Source organism: Aristolochia californica, unplaced genomic scaffold (genome assembly GCF_029961685.1).
Source record: "Aristolochia californica isolate CCGP_79_NKW_82.1479 unplaced genomic scaffold, dmAriCali1.0.hap1 SCAF_16, whole genome shotgun sequence".
Classification (NCBI taxonomy): Eukaryota; Viridiplantae; Streptophyta; class Magnoliopsida; order Piperales; family Aristolochiaceae; genus Aristolochia; species Aristolochia californica.
This window is the reverse complement of record NW_027181837.1, coordinates 19134791-19160178: the sequence shown is the minus strand read 5'-3', so window position 1 is coordinate 19160178 and position 25388 is coordinate 19134791. Positions and strand designations below refer to the sequence as shown.

At 37.5% G+C, this 25388-nt stretch overlaps 2 protein-coding genes across 5 annotated transcripts in view; one reads left to right on the top strand and one right to left on the bottom strand.

The window, feature by feature from the left end:
- Nucleotides 1-1535: 1535 nt before the first annotated feature.
- Nucleotides 1536-5307, bottom strand: LOC137953412 (microtubule-destabilizing protein 60-like). The gene is made up of 8 exons (XM_068800803.1): nt 4337-5307; nt 4054-4099; nt 3860-3955; nt 3030-3149; nt 2455-2553; nt 2262-2321; nt 1970-2064; nt 1536-1850 (listed from the first exon to the last, which is right to left on the bottom strand). The coding sequence occupies exons 1-8, from the start codon at nt 5191-5193 to the stop codon at nt 1736-1738; spliced, it is 1488 nt and encodes a 495-aa protein (XP_068656904.1). The 5' UTR covers nt 5194-5307; the 3' UTR covers nt 1536-1735.
- A 1651-nt stretch (nt 5308-6958) lies between these two features.
- LOC137952959 (DNA mismatch repair protein MSH5) overlaps nt 6959-25388 on the top strand; it is a 33220-nt gene continuing 14790 nt past the window's right edge. For all 4 annotated transcript variants that reach the window (XR_011112335.1, XR_011112334.1, XM_068800099.1 and 1 more), the window contains exons 1-17: nt 6959-7071; nt 7500-7531; nt 7742-7836; nt 8081-8161; nt 8238-8310; nt 8849-8912; nt 9074-9228; nt 9332-9433; nt 9541-9568; nt 9722-9753; nt 9842-9899; nt 9987-10073; nt 14546-14602; nt 17969-18070; nt 18174-18218; nt 22541-22618; nt 24046-24096. Coding sequence is in view for 2 of the 4 variants with exons in the window: in XM_068800099.1 (XP_068656200.1) it covers nt 7036-7071; nt 7500-7531; nt 7742-7836; nt 8081-8161; nt 8238-8310; nt 8849-8912; nt 9074-9228; nt 9332-9433; nt 9541-9568; nt 9722-9753; nt 9842-9899; nt 9987-10073; nt 14546-14602; nt 17969-18070; nt 18174-18218; nt 22541-22618; nt 24046-24096 (1176 nt within the window). In the remaining 2 variants the exon portion in view is untranslated. The remainder of the gene's footprint in view (nt 7072-7499; nt 7532-7741; nt 7837-8080; nt 8162-8237; nt 8311-8848; nt 8913-9073; nt 9229-9331; nt 9434-9540; nt 9569-9721; nt 9754-9841; nt 9900-9986; nt 10074-14545; nt 14603-17968; nt 18071-18173; nt 18219-22540; nt 22619-24045; nt 24097-25388) is intronic.

Genomic DNA, 25388 nt, shown 5'->3' with positions numbered 1-25388 from the left:
TCTCTTGATTGCATTATTTATTCATTAGATTATGGTTATGCAGATAAGTCGTCCTGCTGTTATTCTTATTGTTTTTGTTGTTGAAATCGTACCGTGATTTTTTTTTCTTTTTATACATCCTTCCAAGCTTGGTGTTGGTGAAGTAAGTGGGTCAGTTGTTGGCATTGGGACGATGAATGCTGACGGATAGAATAAATTTGGGTTCAGACTGGGTCAGATTTATTGGTACTTATGTAGGAGCACTGATCACATAGAGAAGACAATTGGAATGGACTGACACCATTGTTAGTACGCCTACTAGAGAATTTGAACTCGAAAAATTAAGTAGAATATCAGAATCTGTAGTTGCACAATATTGTTGGGAACCGATCTCTCCTTCCTGGAACTTTTCCTGGAGAGAAGTAGGGGTGGTACCAAGCCAAATAGGTTCCGTAAGTATAATAAGTTAAAGCTCAAGATTTTTTAATTGTGAGCCGATTTGTTAGCATAGACTCTGATTGCTTTCATCAATTCCATTATCTTGTGGGTTTTTTAACATCTAATAAATACTATCGATGAAGGTTTTTGTTCTTTGTTTTAGATCTATTAAGCTGATTATTATATGTTATTATGCTCTATTTGCAAAGTCTTGGAATCTATGACAACTTGTAGTTCAAGGGTAATGAGTTTATCATAATATTTTCTTTATTTAATTTTTTAATTATAAATATAGGTTGCTCGAACCTGGCTTGAGCTCTAGTTCAAAATCAATTAAAATTTTTGAGCTCAAACTTGATTCTAATTTTAGGAGTTCAAACTGGACTTGAAGTTTGAAGTATCCAGATCAACTCGATACTAATGTTTCTTTGTTGCCGTCCAACAATCAATGTCAATTCATATGACATTTTTAATAGAGACTTTTGCGTGGACCAAGAGAGCTGGATTTACCTTGAACGTATAACTTTGTAGGGACAAGGTGACAAGTGTAGCTTCTCAGACGATTGATTTTTCGTTTAATTGCTTAAGGGAAGATATGGTTCGAACCTCTTCTTCCTAATTTGTTTGAAAACTCAGTTTATCGATGAGATGACACTTGAATCCTATCGTCTCTTAAATATTTAAAATTCTCTATATCACCCGTCTGCCCTTCCTTCTTGTGCTGATGGGCAGAGGGAAGAAGAAGGTTTGTTCAATTTGTTATTATAAATATCAAGAATAAATAAAATTAAAAAATAATAATTCAGTATTTTCTTTTTGCCTCCCATTCTCCCACCTCCCTTGCCTGAGCATATACAACTTCATTGAGTTCACCTGGCCTCATTGGCCAACTACCCCCAGCAGCCCCTTCCACCCTGCCTGTCACCCCCCATTTATTTTCTATTAGTAGTTCTCAGAATCTCTCACAAAAACAAGGTATCCCCCTTCTTTCATTCCTAGCCAATGCAATTCAAGTCAGTATTTTTTTTATTTTTCTGAAACAACTTGTTGCCAGCTTTTGAAATCTGAGAGACTTCGAGTGACATGTTCCTCTTTAGTTACTGCATGAGAAATATGAATTGAGCTGGAATGTCTAGATCAGTGTGCCAAAAAACACTTGACAATGTTGCCGTTAACAAAGTCGAAAACAAAGAATGCAATTGATTTCTCCACAACAAAATGGAGATAAAAAAAAGAGAAACAGGAAAAATAGCATCCATCTTAATGATGAAGAATACCAGAGAACCTTCCTTGACTGCAAAAGACAGTTTTTGATGTGTTACTGGTCATGGTGGTAAACACAGTTGAGGTCATTCCATGACATGCACTTTATCTTTTTTTGCTGTGGAACATTTAACCTGGGCTCCTTCGGCATCGTAGGCAACTTTTCCGATCTTTAAGAGTTGCAGTAAAGAACAACAGAAACATATGAGAGAAGGTTAGAATGGAGAGATACATATGCTGGTTGCATCAAAGTGGTGTTCCTGATCATGTCAAGATTCGCAAGACATACCTTTTAGGTACAAAAGGTCTGTCAAAGTAAGGCATGGGCTGAGCTCTTGGTACAAGCTCTCTTCTCAATCTCTTGATCTCTTCCTCTTCTTCTAGCTGCAGGTCAGATGAAAAGTATTATTACAGAAGCTATAGGAGGAAAGATTAACAGAGAAAACTGTGACTGGTAGATCATATGCAGAATTATGTAATGAAAGTAGTCTCATCTTATGTGTTTTTTTTTTTTTCTTGTTATGGAGAGAGATTAATGATATTAACAGAGAATTTTTCCAGACAGCTATCCACCCATATACCTTTTGTTGCCTTTCTCTTTCTAATCTGTACTTCTCCATAACAGATAACTTCTCTGCAACCTATAATTCATCAAGAAATGAATCTCAGTTCATCATTTTGTTGTTTACATATACTGTAATATTTAAGCTAACAAGAGTGTGATCCCATGCATACACACGGAGACGGAGCAGGTCAATATCATTAAAATCTTACATGATAATCGAATTCAGCCCTCTCCACTGCCCGCACATCACTGTGAAGCTGGATCTCATATGGTCTTGTGTTTTCTTTAACTGGGGGTCTCACCAAGTTCTGAAATAGTAAGCATCAACCAGAATAAAGGGTATCAGGAAAACAAGGAAAATTGTTATAACTAAAGGATATAGATTGGAGTGGTTGAACCCTTTACATATGGTGTAGCAAAATTGGATTGGGTCATCAATTTCAGTAAGAAATGAAAACTGCCACATTTCATTATATCTGACAGGATGACCCAGATGTGACAATTGTAATCTGGGATGCAGCCTCATAATGGTCAAATGCTCCGGACTAACTTATGCTGTACTTAATCTACAAGGTCATGCATTTGGCTTAATACCAGTTTATTTCTTATATTGTTGGACTGGCTACCTACATCAACTTCAAAGTTAATCAGTTTTTTCACATTTTAAAAAAGAATGTATTCTCTATGCATTCCCCTGAACAAAAGAATCATGACTGAATTATATTCAATTAAGCAACACTTGTGTATGCCAGTCGGATGGAGTGAAGCAGAAACGAAGCCTCACCTCGGGTTCATCTGTTGTCCATGGAAGGCCTTGAGCAATTGGTGTGCGTTGCTTTTTCTCTTCCATCAGCATCTCTTCCACTTTCTTTTGGAATTCCTCTTGTTTTAGCATGCCTCTTTTCTGAAAACCAGTACCAGTGTACCATTCCATTCAGTCTGAGCCAAATTCATAGGCAGCATATGCTCAATAATTTAAGGGCGATGCAGAAAAGATAATCTATTCACTTTCTTATTTTTTCCTGGGAAATAAACAGGTGTGGGAAGTAACATTATATAATCAACCTGTGTCTTTCCTTCTCCTCCATTAGTTATTTGACAGGTAACACGAGATGCTTTTACATTTGATATAGTTCAGAATCAGATTAGAATAGATAACACTTTCACAAAATCCAGAAGCTGGTTCTGTAATTAACTGAAGTAAATACAGAACAAAATTTACATGCTGTTGACATGTTTAATTTTCAGATTATGCATCCTAAATTATGTCTGCTTTCTGATCAATCCATGAAGTCCCTTAAGCTAACTTTCTGGAGATTTTCTGGAGATAAGCCTTTTCCAACTTAAAGTCAGAGCTGACAACTTTTGCTCATTTACCTGAAGTCAGGAAAGTCATTTTAACCTCCACATATCTGAATCATTTTCCAACATGTTTCAGTGTGAGAGAACTGTACAACTCCCTTTAGCAAGCATAAATGAAATTGGTATTTGTACATTTATACTAAAATGAAATAAATTACACTTTGTAATAACTAACAAGAAAACCATTAATTTCATAAGAGCCTGGAGTAAGTAAATAAAGAATCTAAGATAGAGTTTCAACATGATTAATACCTCTGTTCTAAGTTTGAATGGCTGTTGATTAGTGGACCGAAGCTGCTGCTGCTGCTGCCACTTTCGTGACCCAGCTCCTCTCCCAGAAGACGAACTCTGAAAAAGCATGCAGTTCAATTATATCACACAGTTAAAAAGAAACCTCCAATCATATCTCCTCAGGCACCAATACAGAGGATCAAAGAAATTCATACATTTCTTCCGCTCCTCCTGCCTCCTCCGGACGTTCTGCTACCAATGCTGGAAGTGCAACAAGAGTAGAATCCTCAAAAATGGAGCTTTAGGTAACGGGGTAGATAACATAAGAAAAGACTGGTAAATCAGCAGACTCCACTAAATTTATTTCTAAATTTGAAAAGAATATGGTCGTCAGAAGAAACAAAAACCCTACTTGGGTTTCCATCGTTCAAAACTGCAATCAAACAGCCAAATCAAATGATACTCTGTTCTGAAGTAATATGATTTCGCTGGACTGACCTTCCAGTAGTGCTGTCTATTGAGGAATAAACCGAGGAAGCACTGTCTGATGTCTTAGATGAGAATACGAAAGCTGGAGGAGAGAAGGAAGACGAAGGGACTTCAGTTTCCGCTGACTTTGTTCTCTGCAAACCTGGCAATGCCCATTTCGTTGCCTTTCCTTTTTCTGCGTTATCTGCACCTTCTTTTCCCGTCGATTCCTTGGAGTTGGGTATTGTAACAAGCTTCTCAAAGGCCTTTACTAAATGCAGAACCATTCCGGAACCAGTTTCAGGAATACTGCTCCGGGCTTCTTCTAGCAATCTATGCCTTACTTTCCTGATCCTCGTAGTATCCCTTCCATCCGACAACTTGAACTCCTCAAAGTCGACTTCCGACCCGTTCTCCCGAGACCCAGGGTCTCCCAGGATTTGCGATTCAACAACTCCGTCATCATTTTCAATGTTGCACTTCCAGTCTTTACCATCAACACTGATCTCGCCATCGTCTCCAGTCTTCACCTCGTCCGTACGATTCTTGAAGAATTTTTCCTGAGACTCTCGGAGGCTCTCATAAGCAACACAAGGGCATTTTTTGATATTCAAATGCTTGTCTTTGCATTTACATGTGGTGTTCCTTGTCGCTTCTTTCGCCGAGTTCTTCTTAGCCACGAAGAACTTCCTCTCTTGGATCGGAAGAGGTCCATTTCGATTTGGGTTTCTGGCAGCAGGTTTTTTTGATTTGGCAGACGCAACTGACGGGGACTTTGCATCTAAAGGCGAAACAGAGACATTCGGATTGAGATTCTCCGATTTGCAGCTTTCTGAAAATTTTGATCTGAGCGTCTTCTGCTCCTTCACTGGAGTCATTCTGCACATGGGAGGCTATCTGCAGATCAAACGAAAATAAAATCGACCGAAGATGAGAGAAAGAATAACAATCGGCCTTCCACTGATTGAACAACCTTCCGCTGTGCAAGAATAGATCGACTGACGAAAACAATTCTTCTTTGTTTCTTGAAGAAGAGAGGGGAGCGGAGTCTGAAAAATAAACGTTGGAGCTCTCTGACGCGCTCGTAACGGCTAGTTATGTTGCTTTGACCGTCTCTACCGTTGGATGTACTTTTTAAAACATGCTTAATCTGTAGCCGTCAGATCAAGCCACGATACTTGAGTCCAATGACTGGGCACGGGCGGTTTCCATATTTTCTGAAAAATTAATTAAACACCACTTAATATTTTTATGTTTTCTATATCTTATGTTATTTTATGTTTTTTAAGATGATTTTTTAAATTTGACGAGATTTGTTTGAAAAATTGGTGGATTGATGGTCCATAAAAATATTCACAAAAGATAGTGAGTCAATCGACCATGTCATGGGTTGGTCATCTACCATCGTGGTTTCAAACAGATGACATGGCAAAATCCATGTAGTTTTTTTTTTTTTAATTTTTTTTTTATGAAAGTTGATATCATCGATATCGGCTCTTAAGATTTAATTTGAGTAAAACCAGTATTATCGAGAGTCGGTATTGGTATTGTCAACTGTGTTAACTTTGAATGAAATCGGTATTGGAATGCCCACTTTAGAGTCTGTATCAACAATGTCAACTTTTGTTTTAAGTTTAAAAGATATCAGCTTCTAAGTGAGCTTAGTTTTGTTGATACCCAGTAATGTTTAAGTGAACTCGGTTTCCATGGTACCAAGTTCACTCTTTTAGGGCTGATTTGGAACCCACATAAAAGAAAGAAAAAAAAGTAGAGAAATGTATTTTCTGTTGTTTGGCAGTAAAAAATTATTAAGAGAAAAGAAAATAAAAGAGAAAATCACTCTCTGGATTCATAAATTCTCTCTCACGATATGATGGAATTCAAGGAGAAAAGAAATAGAAACTAGAGAAAAAAATTTATTCATAATTTTTTAAAAATATTATTATCCTTTTGTTTTGCCTAAAGGAGAGAAGGAATTTGCCTAAAAACCAATGTTAACAATGAGGAGAGAAGAAATTTGCCTAAAATCCTAGGACTCATCTCTCATTTTACATTAAGGACGAACCCCTAAACTACTGGTGACATTCGAAAATACGGTATCTAAGGAGGACAAGATTTGAAATATAGAGTCGATTTTTTAGAAAAAAACTTTTTAAAAAAAGTGATGTTTATCATAGGTTTGGTGCTATGCATGCACTTGACTGATGACATGTTTCTTTGACTTGTTAGTTTTGTAAGTATTTTTGCTGTATCTCAGTCAACCAATTTTTTTAAAAAGCTCGTTAATTCTACAAAAAGTTTTTTTATAGATTTATATTATTTTAAATATTTAATTAATAATTTTATTTATCCATCTAATTAAAAATAAAGCTAGCAATTTTAAATAAAGTAAGTATGATAAAACTAACCAAAAAATAAAAAGGAAATGATGTATTTTTTATATATGACATAAATATATATAAATATTAAATGGTCATGGATTTCAAATTAATCTATGCATGGTTTATACTTTTATCCTATCTCTTAAATTAATATATACATTTACCATTAAAAATTTCTATTAATTACAGCTTTTACCAGTGAAGAGAGAGAAGTCATGAATAAATCCTGTTCAAATCGACGCATGTGCGTGTTGGTTGTTAAAGTTCGTGACTGAAGCCACCACGTACAAATTCCAGTAGAAACTTCACACCGTGCATTCAGCGTGAACCTTCCATAAGCAGCACGAAATGGAAGAAATCGACGGAGAAGAAACCCGCTCTCAGGTGGATTCGGCTGCGCCTTCTGCTTCTGTTCTGCATTTCTTAAAGATTACTTCGTTTCATCTCTTGGAATTCCTATTATGCTCCTAACTTTAATTTCTTCACTCTTTGTCTGACGCTTTGTTTATCTAAATAAAACTTTTGTGATTATTATGAAGTCTAAAACAGTGCTCAAGTGGTCAATCATAGATTGAAGATTTGAGAATAGCGTACGATTTGCGCTACTTTGGCTAGTTCACCGACACCTTCGTAAGATTTTAATTCATGAGGGAGTTGAGCTGATCAGATTCAGTTACATGTAGGGTAGTATGGACCAGGAGATCATTGTTTACCTACTTCGGTTTTTTATGACATGCATGAACTATTGATGTATTGCTGTGTCACTCGTGGCCTTGTTTTCTTTCTCATTTCTTATTCTGCTTGTCATATAGGTCTACATGGCATGCATCATGCACGGCCACAAGTAAGTAACTAATCTTTGTTTATTTTCAAATGGAGTACATAAACTTATATTGCGAATCGTAATTCCTTTACTAGGTCTGAATCTGTTTGGCATTTTTGAGACGTAGTCAATTTTGTCCAACTGTATGTTATTGACCTTCATGTTCAGTTTGTTCGTAGAGTTTTAGTGCTCTCGGTAAACAGGGAAACTTTTGGGTCTGTTTATCTGCAGAATTGGAGTTGCGTACTACGATTCTAGTGTTCGACAACTTTTTGTCATGGATTTCTGGGAAAGTAGTAGCGAGGACTTTCCACTGATTGATCTCGGTACGTGCAACCGTGTCTCCACTTCAGTCAACAATAGCACTAACATTTCAGGCTGCAGCCGTAAAATATTTTCAAGTCAATAGTCAACCAAGACGCCACAATACATTATTGCTTCAATTGGGTTGTAGCAATCTCATCCAAAGGCTATTTCTTCAGCGTTTTATGTTTATATATTTGTAAATAAAAGGATTAATTATTCTTGTCTTTATGTTTTCTTTTATCTGCTTCTGGAATTTGCCTTCAGTAAAATATCAAGCTAAGCCAATCATTATCTACACAAGTACGAAGACTGAAGAATCCTTCCTATCTACTCTGCAAAAGGATGGTGTGTAAATTGGCAAAACTTTTGTACAGTACACAAGTATTTTTGTAATACTAGTAATGTTCAGGAAATGGAGCAGATGGAAACCAGAGTCAGGCTAAAGTAAAACTTGTTAAAAGCTCAATGTTCAGCTATGAACAAGCTTGGCACAGGTACAGGCTAAAGACTTGTAACCTGATAATTTGCGGATTTGTTGTGCCTGATGGTTAAATACTTCCTTTTGTTTTATATGTGCACTAGTTTAAGCTGCATCTGTGTTGCCGTAGTCAGATTTGTTGTTTTCTAATGGTTTACAACCACATGCAAGCAATTATCGAGTGGCTTACATAGGCTTAGGGGTCTTGACTATTGCTCTTTCATTCTATATTTATGATAATGATTATTGAAAGCGTTATTTGTTCATTTTTTTTTTAGAGAAGAGTAAATGAATCTGGTGACTACTCATTGTTTAGTCCCTTACCATAATGAAAATACTGGTGGTGCAATTTCAAGACCCCAGCATAGCTTGTCTCTGGGAGATTTGACCTGCTGAAACTGAGCTGGCAGCCTTATTTTCCTGTTTTTTTACTAGTTTCAATTTTTGAAATCTGGAAATGCTTTTATTTATTTATTTTGTTTTGTTTTTTCTGTCTAATGTTTGTTACATGTTAATTCTTTCACTTTTAAGAAGTGACTTTCTTGACATTGCAGATTGGTGTATCTTCGAGTTTCAGGGATGGATGATGGTCTGAGCATTAAGGAGAGAATCTGCTTTGTAGGATGTTCTTTCCTTTTAATTCATATTTGTAAATTTCTTCAGAAATAACTCTCCCTTATCTATTGATTGGAACATAGTAGATTAGATCAATTATCTTTTTTATTTCAAATATCCACTGCTTACTAGTGTTTAATGAGTGGACCCTTTTTGGATTACAGTTGAACTCAATGATGGATATTAGTAGTGATTTACAAGTTCGTGCAAGTGGGGGTCTCCTTGCCATTTTAGAGAATGAGAGGCTTGTAGATACCATTGAACAGAAGGAATCTGGCAACACATCAATAACTATAGATTGTGTGACACAAATTTCATTGTATCCTCCTCTATTTTTTTCATAAGTTTTGGCTTTTGTGCATAATTTGCCACTTCATACTACATGTATTTATTTATTATGTGTTATGTTACATCCACAACAGAAACAAGTTTCTTAAATTGGATGCTGCAGCTTGTGAGGCACTCCAGATTTTTCAGACCGACAAACACCCTAGCCATATGGGCATTGGGAGGGCAAAGGAAGGGTAAATAGGAGACAGATGTCCATTGATTTTCCTTTTAAGAAGATTGTCATGTCTTAAGGGCATTCAAAGGAGGTTTTAGTAAATTGAACTGACCTTGAAATTTGCAGTTTTTCTGTTTTCGGAATGCTGAATAAGGTGCGTAGTTCTTAAAATTTGATTTAGATATATGCATACACCATACAGGTACAGATCTACACACATGTTGTACAAGTATTTATGTATCTGTATTTGAAGAAATTTTGAGTCCAACTTTACAATTCTATCACATTCCCCTTTGCATGATTTTAGTGTATAACACCAATGGGCCGGCGCCTTTTAAGGTAATCTTGAATTCAGTACTGGTAATAGAATTAAGAGGCTGTACTTTATATTTGCATCTCAACAAAGATGCTTTTTACTTCTTTGCAGAAGCTGGTTCTTGAGACCTATATTAGACCTTGATGTTTTGAACCGTCGTCTCAACTCTGTATCCTTAGCAAATTCACCCAATTGATTACCTATTCATTTATACTTCTTGGTTTGGTCTCGCTTGTCTCCTTTATTTACCACTAAGATATCATTCTTTCTCTGTTGCGAAGAACTTATGGCTTCTATACATGAAACGCTGAAGTGTGTAAGAGATATCCCCTGCATGCTAAAGGTATTCTGGTGAAGTCTTTCTTGAGCAGTTAGCAAAATTCTGAAGCTGTTTCTTGAATTGGAAGTCCACTGTGAGTGATGAATGTTCCTTGAAGGGAAAAAGAGAAAACTCTGTCTCTTTGATAAGAAAGTTCTGCTTGCTTAATTATAATTTGCTACTATTAAACCTTTATTTGAAGACAATTAACAAAAACTGTTGAATAAAAAAAAAGTTACTGGTGACTAGTTAAAAGGTGAACATCTGATAGACAAAATAGTTCATCATTTTTTTTGAAAAGTTCACCATTAATATTTTATTCGTGTGATGTGTCAAAAACTGATTCAGTGTGTATTTCATGAGCTGATTGAATATAAGTAAAAAGATATTAAAAATAAGGGAGAAGTTCAGGAGAGGAATCTAATCATAGATTGTTTGTCACTTGAATAACAATTCCTAAATGTATGGCTTTGAAGATGCAAAGAAGAGAGAAATAGTGGTGATAGAAAATGTCATGAAATCGCATGTTGACCTTTCATTTATTTTAACAAACTTTATTGTGAATGGGTTTTGCATTTCCTAAAACTTAAGACGTTGCTTGATGAGACTAAGCTGTTGAATTTCTAGAAAAGAGAAATATTTCATTGACTTATTTATAATTGGGGGGGCGTCGCTATCAGGGTTTCTTTAAGGGCAGTTTGGGGATTTCACTCTTGTATTGCGGTTGCCCTAGTTTTCTCTTTATAATTAGGAGGCGCTGCTATTAGGGTTTCAATATAATCGGAGAAGGATCTTGAGTTGCGGCCCCAAGAGAGGTTAGAGAAAAATACTTGTGAGTGTGTGCGATTTCTCTTATCTTCATAGTGGATTACAGTAGCAGCGGAAGACACGACGTAGTCTCACCTTGAGGCGAACCTGTATAAATCTTGTTGTATTTTTGTGTTTTTTTTTTCTTCTGCGATTATTATTATTGCTTTCCTTAGTTTGGCATTAGGGCGTCTAATTCCTAACATCTCTTGAATGTAAACTTTCTGTCAATGACGTCTATAGTCGTCATATTTATCGTTGCTATCAGAATTTGTGGTGTTTGGGTCCTTCACTTGGATGCATGTCACTTGCACGAAGGGAAACCTGGGTAGTTTCTCATCACGGCATCCATGGTTGTCATGAGCTCACTTCCCAGAGGTGTTTAAATCAACCCTTCTCCTATTCAAGCATCTGGGCTCGAGGGATAATAGAAACTCGGAAGATACATCCTTAGCTTATTTTTGTTTTGATGATTGAGGACATAACACTCTGCAATTGGCAGAGCCATTGTTTGCAAAAAAACCGGGAACATTATAACTTCAAGTCCTTCATCAACAAGGACTTGCCTTCAACGTCTGTCTTCCTTAATTAGAATCCTTCTATAACAAGGATTGGAACTCAGAGTACCCAAGAGGAATAAGGAAGCTGATAATTACCTTCTGATCAGAATCCTTCTTCAAGAAGGACTCGGTGTCAACCAAAGTTGTTGCAGCATGCTCCATCAGGCCAAAGCTTTTTCACTCGCAAACACCAACGTGTCTATCATGCTGCTGTATCTTCGAGTTTCTGTATCAAAATCTTGAGGAACAAGAAGCAAGCTAGCAGGTAGTTTGGTTCACAGTGGTAATGGGGTAAATCTGTGATGGCCTGCATGAAATATGCAATCTGTCCTTGAAGTGGAGGGCTTTGTGTAAGCACGAGTGGATAAAAACAACAGTGGCAAAGGCTAAAGAAATTTGATGGCTTGCAGATCATATGGCGACGCTTTGCAAGGGGGATATTCTTGCGGTTTCGAGACGTGTTGTTGCTTTTGTTTGTGGAGATGTGTTCTTCATGAGTTGTTTAGGAGCTGTCATACCGATACAAATATTATTTTAGAGAGATGACAACAGCAAAAGAGCAGACGTTGAGAAAAGATTTGGCAGCTTTTTCTAACCAAAAAATGCCTACTCGAGAGAGCACTTGCAAAGAAGGTTTCTATGATTTAGGAAGCATATATCTTATTTATGATGAGCAACTTTCTCCCATCAAAGCACTTCATGCTGCAATGCTAAAGAGCTGCTTTGCAGACATCAATTTGAAATCACAAAACAAAACACTCTTAAGCCATGGTGAGAAAGCAGATCTAGTCAAGATGCACGAGGGAAACTTGAAAGAAGGTGGTAGGAAGAGAAAGCTAGAATTGAAGCTCAGGTAGGAGCTACTTACCCTGTTGCATGGAGGAAAGAGAACTCTCGGAAAATTTATAACATGGGCGCCATTGGGAATGGAGAGGCCTCAAAGAACGGAAGAAACAAAAACTGATTATAACTTGAAAAGAATAAATTAACTAGGGCAAGGAAAAGGAAAAAGCTAAACTAAACTAAACCAAATTGGGTGAGAGAAATATGCGTCAATTTACAGACTCTGCTCTGTTACCATTTTGAATTTATGGAAAAGATAAATACTTCACTGACTTGTTTATAACTGAGTACAATGAGCTTTTATTTATTGTGAAGTTGGGTCCAAGGCCCATCCCAAAATGACTAGCCAACTTAGGAAGCCTCTTTCGCTACTAATAAACTCAAGATCTTTGTACTCACTAATCCACGTGGAACTATTCCTTAACACTCCCCCTCATGTGTAGGCCCTTTTTAGTGGCTCTACATGCGGATAATTTGGGTGGATGCCCATATATGAGTGCCTGTTCTGATACCATGTTGGAACTTAGGATTCTATGATGTATGATCAAAGTAGAAGAGGATTAAGGGTTGAAAAGAGGAAGATTAGTTGTGGAGAGAAGGTTTAGGAGGAGAAGAGTAAGAGTGATGAATTTGGAGAAGGAGAAAAGAGGAGGAAGAATAGGGTTACGGACCTTTTTAAACACTCCCCCTTAAGTTGTATTTATAAATATCAAAAGTACTAATATTAAAAGAATACCCTTCACCCTAGTAAGAGTGAATAAGAGACATAAATCATAAACTAATTACATCAGTGTCATCTTTATAAGATGGCTCTTTATCTACCATCATGCCACCACTGTGTGGGCCTGTGGGCCTTCTCCTTGTTATGTGGGCTTGAGCCCATCTTCCACACACTAGGATGTGTGGGCCTTCCTTGGTCATGTGGGCTTGGGCCCATCTTCTAACATATAATAGAGGAAAGTAGACTCAGATTACAATTAAACTTCCCTTATGCCATTTACACCCGAAGTCAAATACTTAAAGATAAGTTATAACATAATTATACAATTGAACATAAATAGAAGACTAACATAACTAAAACACCTTTAAATAAGACTCTTTTGTGAGACCTCCTCTTGTGAGACTCCTGTGAGACACTGCCATATTAATTATTGCTCTATGAGATTTCCTTCTGTGAGAGTCATATAAGACTCTCCAATACTTGTTCTTCAACATAAGCATTCTGTGAGTATTCAATGTTATTATTATGAACGTTAATATTTGTATTAAATGCCATGTAAGGGTATTTTTAGTCATTTTACAGCGTCAATGTATGTTTGTGAGAGTCTATGGTCATTTTAAAAACATGAGTTCTGAATTTTCTTAAAATTTAAGACGTTGCTTGATGAGACTAAGCATTCTGCGAGTGTTATTCATGTTACTACAATGAATGTTAATATTTGTTTTAACTGCCATATAAGGGTATTTTAGTCATTTTACATTGTCCGTGTATGCCTGTGAGAGTGCTGTCATGTTTAGAATGTTGGGATAAGTCTATGGTTCAGGTTTTGCATTGTTTGGAGTTGTGGTTATGAAGTTAAAGGGAGTTATGTTCAAGGGGTAATTCTGTAACTATGCATTAAGTCACTTAAGTTAATAAAAAGAAAAAAGGGTGTCATGGACAGCCCCAACGAGATCCTTCTCAACTCTCTCTTTCGGTGTCTCTTTTCTCCTTATTTTCTTCTTTTCTCTCCCATATTTTCTTATTTCCTATTTTTTTTATCATGATTGAGAAAGTGAAGAAAAAAGGGAGAAAAGTGCCTTTCGAGTTAGCAATAAAATAGAATGCGGAAATCAAAGGTCAAGGTCAATCCCCTCCTGTTATATTATGAATTTAAAAAAATGAGTTGTGAGGACAAGTTATCTCTCACTTAAGTAGTGCGTAGAAGCAAGACATTAAGATGACTAAACTAACACTGCATCTACCAGCACATTTACATGACCCATACAAAAAATATGTAGAATGCTACAATGATTAAATTAACCAAATTAGTATTGCTTCAACAGCGATAAAACCTGATATCTTGTTGTCTGAAAGTGGTATTCATGTTACTAGCATTAATTTTAGAATCTGTATCTAGTTCATCTGTTTTAAATCTTCTTTTTTTGTGCCCTAACATCCAGATGAAGTATATGCTCAAAAACCAACTGAATAGATTGTGACTTTTCTGTTCTTTGATGTCAATATCAATATTTTTAAATCCATGGCAATGTGAGATTTTTATCCTTGGCTGTTTTTTTTTCTAGAAATTTGATTCCCCAAGTTCTTTGAGTTCAAGTGGTGACTGGGCAACCTTTCTAAAGGTAGTATTTTTTTTTAAGGTTTGTTTTTTAACCCTGATTTTAGATAATATTTCTCTTCTAATTTCTATATTTTAATCTGTTGATTGGTGAAATTATTGGTTACTTCAGCGACCTTTGTTAGTGTAGTGTACTGTTACACACTTACTGAAGTGTTAGACATTGTAACACTATAATGCAGTCTGTTTTACTGAAGGTGACACTTAGTTTTGTTGCTATAAGTCATTAAAACAAAATTTTATTTTATTATTAATGATGAAAACTAAGAAAAACGGAAAAATTTTAGAGGAAGAAAGTGGAAGAGGAGAGAGGAAAGAATGATTGCATTGAAAAACAGTCTGGTTAGGGTGTCTGGTCAACCCTAACTCTATTAAACATGTGATTACAAGAGAAAAGGATCATATTGCTCCTATTACACATACATCAGTGAACATATCTAATTAAAATCTTCCTAACTAGAACTTTTGAACAGAGGGAATTGAATTACTTTTTTGAATCGACCAAAAAGGGATCATGAGCACACCATCCAATCATCACCTTAGAATCTCCTTCCATGTGAAGAGGACCCCAGTAGTGGTCACGGAAGATGCGGAGCCCATTAAGAAGGCCATGAAGCTCATCTGTCTTCTAATCCAAAATAACCAAAGGGCCCACAAAGAAAATCAGCTGACTACTAGAAGGGTCATTAATAACTCCCCCAAAACTGGCAACACCGGGATTACCAAGTGAAGATCCATAAAAATTTAGCTTGAGGAACCTGGTCCGATGTCAGTGTGGGGCTTTGACCGAGCATGAAATTAAGCCAGCAATGCCAATTATCCTGATTAGTGGAACCCCAAAAAAGGGAGAAGGCCTTCTTGGTGAGCAGCCAAGAGGAAATGTGCACGAAAATATTATCACCAACTCTCTCCGGGGATTCAAACTTGGCATTGAAACATCTGTGATTTTGCTCATTCCAAAGACCCCAAGGAATGAAGGCAGCACAAGCAGAAAGAATCAACTTACCTAACCCGGGAAGAGTAGAACCAAGAAGCATCCTACTGGCAGGAATCAGATTCGCAGGTAGACAAAATTGTAAACTGACCTTGCAAAGAATGGAGGTCTAGATGAGCCACAAGAAGGGGCACTGCAGGAGGTGATAGTGTCGTCAACATACTAAAGAATGGGGACATTGAAGGCTGGGTGATGACTAACCGAGTAGAATATGGAAGATACGAATTCTGCCACAATGTTGAAAAGAATCGGGGAGAGGGGATCTCCCTGTCTTAGCCCTCTCGTGCCCTTGAAATAACCGCACACCGTGTCATTGAGGATGAGCGAGCAAGAGGCCAAGTCCTCACAACTCCTGATCCAAAATCTCCATCTCTCGCCGCAACCCATACAATTCATCAAGGCATCCAACATGTGCCAGTTGATGCGGTCAAAAGCCTTTTCCAAATCAAGTTTGAGGGCAATCCTCGGGTCTTTGGAACGGCTAAAGTGGTCAATGAGCTCGTGTGCAACCATGGTGGAGTCAAGAATGTTCCTCCCTTTGAGGAAAGTGCCTTGCCCACGGTGGATGACGGTTGGGAGGAAAACCTTCCAAATCAAGCTTGAGGGCAATCCTCGGGTCATTGGAGCGGCTAAAGTGGTCTATGAGCTCATGTGAAACCATGGTAGAGTCAAGAATGTTCCTCCCTTTGAGGAAAGTGCCTTGCCCATGGTGGATGACGGTTGGGAGGAAAGCCTTGAGTTGGTGCACAAGAATTTTGGCAATAATCTTATATGTACTAGAGATGAAACTAATTGGCTGAAAATCCTTGGATGCTCCACATTGGTCTTTTTGGGGACCAACGTAATGAAGGAAGCCCCAATGCTACGAAATGTGATGCCCTTCTCATAGAAACCTTGAATGATTGAAAATATATCCTACTTAATAACCAACTCTTTTGAAGAAATTCTCATTGAAACCATTAGGACCCGGGGCCCTATCATTAACCATGCCTAATACCACCCGCTCAACTTCACCATGGGAGAAAGGAGATTCCAAAAGGGACGCAGCTGTTGGGGAGAGGTGGGTGAAATGAAGGTGAAGAGGAACACCTATAAAAGTGTGAAACAGGACCTTATTGCTCTAATACCACGAAAAAAGTAAGGGATTGGAGAAGGAAGAGAGAGAAAGAGAAAATAGAGAGAGAATGAAGAAAGAGTGTGTGAAGTAGCACTCCTTGAAAGAGGAATAATGCCCCTTTTATTAACTTAAGCGAGACATTTTCCAAATTACAATAATGCCCCTAATAGCCTCTTTCTTCATGACTGAATAAATTCAACTCCAAATCTCATCAAAATTGGACCATAAGCTCCTAAAATGAAATATAACCTATAGCTATCTCCAAATATGTAAACTAGTAGAGGAAATTAACAAAATACCTTTACATAGATTTTAACAAATAAAACCTCATCAGTTAAAAAAAAATGACAGCACAAGAAATAAATCCTAGTGTTATGGCACAAAGAAACAGAAAAAAAGCCTAACCTTTAAATTCAATCAGTTGCAATTATGGAGAATCCCTCTTTCTGAAGAGTTTGTAGTTTTGAGGAGAATAAGAGATTTGTCAAAAACTCACACCAAACTGATCGATTGCTCTGATATCAAGAAAGCTAAGAAAAAAAGGAAGAGTTTTGGAGGAAGAAAGTGGAAGAGAAGAAGAAAGAAGAGAGAATGACTGCATTGAAAAAAAGTTCAATGCAGTCTGGTTAGGGTGATTACAAGAAAAAATGACAGAAAAAATGACCATATTAATCCTATTAAATTTATCTCACTTACAGCCATAAACAACAACGAAAAAAGACAAAAATTACATTAGTGATCATATCTAATTAACATCTTCTTAACTAGAACTTCAGAATACAGATACACTAGTAAATTACCAAAATACTCCTGAACTTTAACAAATGACATTGTCTGAGAATCAAGTGAAAATTTGATACTTTTTCATCTCTTTTTGCCTTCTTCTCTTTGCCTTTTGCCTCTTCTTTTGTCTTCCTGCTGCCCTCTTATCCTTCTATTTTTTTCTTTTTCTTTCTCTTGTAATAAAACTAACATAATCTCTTTGTTAAGAGAAAGATGTGTCAAGTTTCAAGTTCCATAAAAATTGCTTCCATACAATGTTGCTAATAGACCTCCACAGGACACAATTCAAGTATGAATTCATATACATGATCCACAATTAACTTGTGGAGCTCTCAGAGGCTTGTTTTAAAATGGCTTCTATGTTCTGAATCATGGACAAGCTTGTTGAGATTCTTTCTTTTAAATCTTACTTAATTCCCTTGGTAAAACAGCACATCAATTACTCTAAATCTCAAGAACTCAATGATTCCCTGCAGAGCATTTCTGGACTGCTCCACATTCAAAGGATTTTTGAAGTCGGAATTTCAGATCATCTTAAAGAGAGAAATGACTATTTCAATTTAGACATTGTCCAAGAGGTTGTGTAGGTGTAGCAACTTTTCCTATCCAGTATGATACTTTTGTAAGCTTATCAACATTATATTTTTGTCTTTACTGCTTTCTTTTTCATCTGTATTGCAGGCAACTTCATCCATTTCTACAGAGCTGGTTTATGTTTATGAACTGGTGAGTTGATACTTGTTCTTTGTAATATTTTCTTTATGGATCCAAGGGTGCAGAATCATATGGGTAACTTAATCTCAGAGTCATGAGAGGGTTGGACATAATAGAAAAATGAGAGACGAGCGACGAGAGAGAGAGAGAGAGGGAGAGAGGCGATCGTTGTCCCCGATTGAAAACTCCTCTCGATTGTGGCGACCATTGCAGACACCCCCCATCGCTCTCGGGGATGAAGCCCGATGACCCGTTGGACTCTCGTTCCTGGCGAGCACTAGACAACACCGCCGAAGATGACTGACGGCCCGCCTGCAGTCTGATCTCACCTCACCGCCACAATGCAGATGATGCAGAGAGGACTTCTGGGCCCAACTTTTCGCGACACGCTTTGAGGACCGTAGAAGACGAAATCGACGCCTGAACCATCGTTCACTGACGACAGACTTCACACCAGCACTCCTGCGACTCTACGACGCCCCCACTGCCTCCTTTCATTTCGCGTATGGCCCTACCACTTTGTCGATCGCTCGAGTGGCGCTCCATGCCACTCGTGTTCAGGTGACGGCAAGACGAGCTCACTGTGCCTTCATCACCATACCAATTGCAGCATGCACCTCATTCATCTCCCTGTTCATGGAAGCTACCAAAGTTGATCACGACTCCCCCGAGGTCCAAAGAGCTCTGGACTGGACCTTGGCGATTCAGTTTACTCACCATCCACCGGAGAAACGCTGCCGACTGCCACATTGTCCAGTACTGGGACCGAATCACTATGGCTCACATAACCATTTCAGAGGCCACAAATACCTCCTTTAGCTGGACCCAATTTACCCAATGCCTCCGACACTTCCTCCCCTCCCTGCCGCCAACTAATCCCCACCCCCGCTGCCCCCAACTTCATCCCGCCTCATGTCCCAGCTCCCCCACCTTTTTTCATCTCCAAAAAACTTGAATCACCAATCTCAGATGGCCTCTGGCCAGGACCACCCAGCCATCTTGGTCTCCCCACACCTACTTTGCTCTGGTCTTGACAGACTGGAATGTGCAGCTTTGGTTGCATCGAACGCCTCACCTACCAACGGCCTGACCATCTCAGACTGGTTCTCTTGACAAGTGCACCTCGACTACAAACCGCAGTCCTCTTACCTCTGTCCTGGTGAGTGCATGGTCACTATTCTTTCACTTGGGGATCAATGGATGGCTGTTCGGCACCTTGTCTCAGCCCCTATATCTTCCGTCCGGGACTGGAACCCATCTTTGCATTGACTCGCCTTGGCCAATGGATCCAAATTGTGGGCCTTCCGCAAGAACTGTGGGACGAGAGTATCTTCAAAATCATATCAAAATTATTCCTTTGGATAAATTTTTTGTCAATTAGCATGGGCTCCTTGAAAAACATAACTTGCAAACAGTTCTCTCTAGGTGCATGAATGGAAGGCTCTTATCTTGTCAATGATATAATCCATCCTCAGTGTGGACTCTTCTATTTGAAAGTATAGAAAAGGGAATGCAAGAATCCAAGAGATTATCCTTTCATACAACGAGTTTGAGAAAATAATAATTATTTTCGTTAATTTGCATAAGCTTCTTTATGACAAAAGACCACCCAATTATTATTTTCCCTTCATTATTGGAGAAACATGCTTTTTATATGGCTTTAAATATTTACAGTAAAGACCCTTACACCTACGAAATTGTAATAAAGTCCCTACTACGAAAATTAGATAAAAGTTGCACTAGAGCTTTTAAAATAACCAATATGACAATTTTTTGATGAAGGATGATTTTATTAAAAGAAACGGAAAGAAAAGGGGGGGCTAACCCCTAACAACAAAATTGGCCTCCAATACTGTGCCTCCGAAAACATTGCTGACACTGTCCTTTCTCTCGTTAGTTCAAAACTTCCAAAGTTAGGAAAAATGATAATTTCTTGTTGCATTGGTCATATAATCTGGGCTCTCTGGAAAGAACGTAATAGGAGGAAATTCAAATTCAAAATTTGTCCTATTGAGGTTTTGACTGAACAAATCTCTAGCCAAGTTTCTGTCTGGCTCCTTAGTAAAAAAGAATTCAGAAAATTCAGTGACTCAAACTTCAGAGGAAACTGGCAGTCTATCGCTGGGATGTCTCTGCCCTCTCACCCCCCATCAATGGCTCCATGGGCCCCCCTCCCTCCGGGCACACTAAAATCAATTTTGATGGAAGTGCTCTCGGCTGCCCGAGACCAGCTGGATACGGTGGTGTTATCCACAATGGAAATGGTGACCTTCTCTTCTCATATGCAGGCCCACTTGGCACCTCAGACTCTACCACAACAGAACTCTCAGGGCTTTTGCATGGTCTCAAAATCTTCTCTAGCCGCCTTTCTGGTCCCCTTTATGTTGAAGGTGATTCAAAAGTGGTCATCAATTGGTGTGCAAACCATGGCCACCGCTCATCGCGTCATTGGGATATGTTCAATGAAATATGTAATTTATTTCCCCATTAACCTATAAATGGAATCACATTCCACACTCTGTTAATCACCTAGCAAACTCCCAAGCCAAGGCGGGCATTTCTCTCCAACACTTTGTTGTGGAGACAGGCCCCCAAGGCTAGGTTTGTAATTTTCTTTTTTGTCTTATCAATATACGCTCTCTTCATAAAAAAAACCCTAACAACAAGAGATTGCAAGGAAGCTTCCTTCTTGGCCAAACAACCGGCCATAGAATTTGCTGATCTCGGGATGTGAGACCAAAAACAATCAAACAAATTAACAATTTCCATAATTTCAAAAAAGATGTCCTAATGATGCCACGGGGCGTTGAAGAATGTTTGCACCAGCGGATTACCACCTTAGAGTCTCCCTCAATGTGAATGAGCCTAGCATAGTGATCGCAGAAAGCACAGAGCCCATTAAGAAGACCATGTAGCTCGACCGTCATAGAATCTACAATATCGAGAGGGCCAGTGAAAGAGACGATCTGGTTCCCAAAAGAATCACGAATCACTCTGCTAAAACCAGCTAGACCAGGGTTGTCGAGGGAGGAGCCATCAAAGTTTAATTTAAGGACTCTAGCAGGTGGCGGGGTCCACTCAGAAACAACCAGGGATTTAGAATTCGTATGGAGCTGGGCAAAACAACCCCAATTGTTTCTATTGGGAGATCCCGAGAAGGGGGAGAAGGCTTTCCGAGATTGAAGCCACGTAGGAATAGTACCTGAGATGGTTTCAACGATTCTTTCTTAGGAATTGAACCTCCTTTGATTGCGCTCTAGCTAGATCCCCCAAGGAATAAAAGCCGAGCAAGCTGAGATCATTATTCTCCTAAGACCGGGGATGGTAGTCCTTGCAAACATCCGACAGGCTGCAGGAAGATCCACAGGAAAGTAGAATTGGAACCTAATGCGGCTGATAATCGACGTCCAAATCTCCCATGAGAAAGGGCATGAAAGGAGCAGGTGGCTGACATTTTCCTTAGCTACATTACAAAAAGGGCAAATGAGGTCCACCCCAAGCTGGCCGCATTTTATAAGATTATCAGTAGAGAAAATTTTGTTGAGGCAGGTGCACCACATGAAGAACTTTACTTTTTGGGGGGTGTTGAGGCGCCAGGTGAACTCCACCGTATGTCTGGAGTTGTGAGAGAGCCATCCACGAATAGCAAGATAGGCGGAAGACACCGAAAAAGAGCCACTCTTAACCAATATGATAACTTGATGCTATAAATTGACTTACTGTGTGCTATTTGTTATATCTAAAAAATTTGGCTCAACCAAATAACCTAACCCAACCTGAGACATTTTATTTGCCCCAACTGTAGCTATCATTGTTACAAAAGTGTAGGTTCTGGCTTCTATACCTCACCCGATTAATAATTGAGTAGGGTCTGATTCTGAAGGTCTTTCTTGAGCAGTATTGCTAGCAAAAATACATTCTTGAGCAGCATAACCAGACTGAATTGTACCAAACTTGACTGGACCTGGTTGGTTCTTATACTCACAGGTGGATATCTATTGATAAAACATTACTCTGAACTTCATTTTCCTTTTTAAAATATTTTTTTACAACTTTATGTTTTGAAATTTTATATTTTTTAATGGCATTGACCACAACAAACCTAACCCAAAAGGTCTGGGTTTGGGTCTACATACTTGACCCTAATAATAAACAGGTCAGATTTGGTTGGACCCTTTGAGGAAAATGGTAATTATTATTATTTTGTCACCTGCAGAATTTGTTTCCATTAAGTGATTTTAAGAGCTATTTATGTGGTCAGATGTTCTTTTACTTGTGTTTCAATATCTAGTAGTATGTTCCTTAACTTCGGATACTTCTTCACATTTTTTTAGGTTATGGGCATCATTGATGTTAATAAAAGTAAGGAGAAGGATTATGAAACCATGGTTAAAGAGGGCTTCTGTGAAGAGGTTTTGTTTCCTACTGATTTTACTCATTGCTTAGAATTTGAGTTTTCATGTTAAATGTTGTATTCTTTATCTTCGATTCCTTTTTCTTTTCAAAACTTGTAATCATTGATTCAATGTATCTTGCTGGCTTTGCATGAGCGAGAAAAAAGAAGTAATCACTGATTCAATGTATTTTGCTGGTTTTTGCATGAGTTAGAGAAAAAAAAGGTCTTAGACATTATGTCCTTTGGATTCTTCACCATATGAAATATGTTTATTGGAATTATTTAAGAATATCTTAAAAAAACTAATGGGATTCGTCAATATTGTCTTTCGGACCAAACATCAATTATGTTTCCTGTAATGTAATATTACCTGATTTTTGTAACTGCTGTTTTTTATTTTATTTTGGGTGTCGAACACCATATTCTTGTGAGAATTGTACCCATGACCTCTACTAGAAAGCTCCCCCATGTGACCATTGAGCCAAAGTTCTAATTTTCTGAGTATCACAATTATAAATTTTACCTTTACTTTAGCCTATATGATGGTGTTTTTTCTCGTTTTTTTCTTCTGTTAAAATGAAAATAGTCTTTTGGGAAACATAAAATACATCCTCTCTTCTAAATCTAATACTGACAATACTGATGCAAAAAGTTTTTCCTGATATTGTTTTAAATGTTACTTTTTGACTTTCTTCTGCAAGAAGCAAACACGTGGAAGTTTTTCTGGGACTTCCTGTGGTACTTTTGGTGGCTTACAGTTTAAAACTGTCAGGACAACAATATGCCATGATAGAAAGTCAGGATAGATGAACATGTATACTGATTGTTAATGCATGAATTGTTCAGATCTTTCTCTTTTCCCCTGAACACATTGCAAAAGAGATTATATTTTGAAGGAATTTTCGAGGGATGGAACATCTGAATAGATACATTATGATAAAGAAAAATTCAAATCTTAGTTTCCATAGATTATGATCTGACTTTTCTACTTTAATTAATCATAAATTTTTGTGCAATTGATTACTGACCGAAAAGTTTGATATATTGAAGTTTTTTTTCTTCTAAAAAAAAAAACATGGTCTTGAAGTTTTAAAAAACATGGTCTCATTGACTTTGGTTTTACACATTGCACCATAAGTAAGAAATTAGGAATTGGAGCTTTTAGTGACTCAGAAAATTTTCATTTGCTTGAACAATTGTCTCTGTTTTACATTCTCAACTTTGGCTATTGGTGCAGATTTATTTATTTATTTTTATGTGTTAGTCTTCTTGTTTGACTCTTTCTTTTATATGCTTTTGAGTTTGTGAAATATAGAGGAAGTTTATACTTATAGGAGAATATAATTTTTTAAAACATGATATTAAACTACACTTACATTATTGTTTAATCTTGTGAGGAGATTTTGTACTCTAAAGAGCTTTTATCCATTGTCTATTGTGTAGCTGGATGAGCTGAGAACCATGTATGAGGAGTTGCCAGAATTTCTGGAGGAGGTACACTTGACTTTAATTTATTGCAGAAATCATAGTGGCAAACCTAACAAAATGCTATTTAATAAACATTCCTACCCACTAAAACCTCATACAGGTAGGTGCTCCATTAAACTCTTTACTTGAGATCAAACGCTTCTTTGGTCTGCCCTCTCACTTTATCAGCTGTCACCATGTTCAAAGTATGGTGTCATATCATGTAATAATTTTCTCCTTTAGAACATATCATTTTTAGAATTGTAAGGGTAAAAAGAAAAGAAAAGTAATCAAGCCAAAAAGCTCTTGGTTAGGGTCTGCTATCTTCTAATGTTGAATATGTCATCCACTAAAATGCAATCAGTTTATATAATTATTATAATCATCAGCATAGACGTCATATTTCATACTATAGATATGCTAAATATCCTACTATTCTATCATATTCTGTCTTTGTTTTTTTTGAAATGATATTCTGTCTTTGTTGTTAAGTCAGCTTTCCCTAATAGATCTCACCGTTTGCTTCCATTTCATTTTCAACTTTTTGTTTCTTGCCTCTATCAACAATATCAGTAATAGTGATGTAGCATTTCTTGCGTTCTCGCATTTGTATATTATTGGGTTCCATTAGTCATGGATTGGGAAGACCTCGCTAATCATATGTCTTATAAGGTGATAGAAATGATGGAAGAAAAGAATGAATTTTTTCCCTTTCCCCTATTAAAGTTGTGAAATTGGGTCTAGGAAATCTCTTTCCTAATTAATAAACTCAACATATTTGTTCTCAGTAATCCATGTAGGACTATTCCTTAACAAAAGTAGGAGAGAAATTATAGTTGTAGAGCTAGACAACAAGGAAGTTATGGAGCTATTTGGAATGAAAGGGCACCAAGAGGATTGAAAAGAGAATTGTGTTTTTTCCTTGGCTGAAGCTTTGATTGTTGGAGAAGGAAAATATTTTCAAGTTAAATTTTGGAAGTGAAATAGGAGCTTCAATTTGTTGAAATTCGTGTAAAGGGTAGTTTGGTCATTTCACTATTGACATATCTCCCTCATAGGCTTATAATAAGCGTACTTTCATGTTGGAGTTTATGTAGTTATTTTTTCTTTTTTTATTCTAATATGTTTGTAGGGAGTTAAGATAGGTTTAAGTGCAGAAGGGGCATTATTATAACTTTGCTTGCTTATCAATTAAGTGATTATATAATAGAAAAAAGGGTTGTTTTCTTACCATAACTAATGCAGGGAATTAGTCGCACTCTTCTTCTCTTTCTTCATTCTCTCTCTTTTTTCTCTTTCTTCTTATATTCTATATTTTA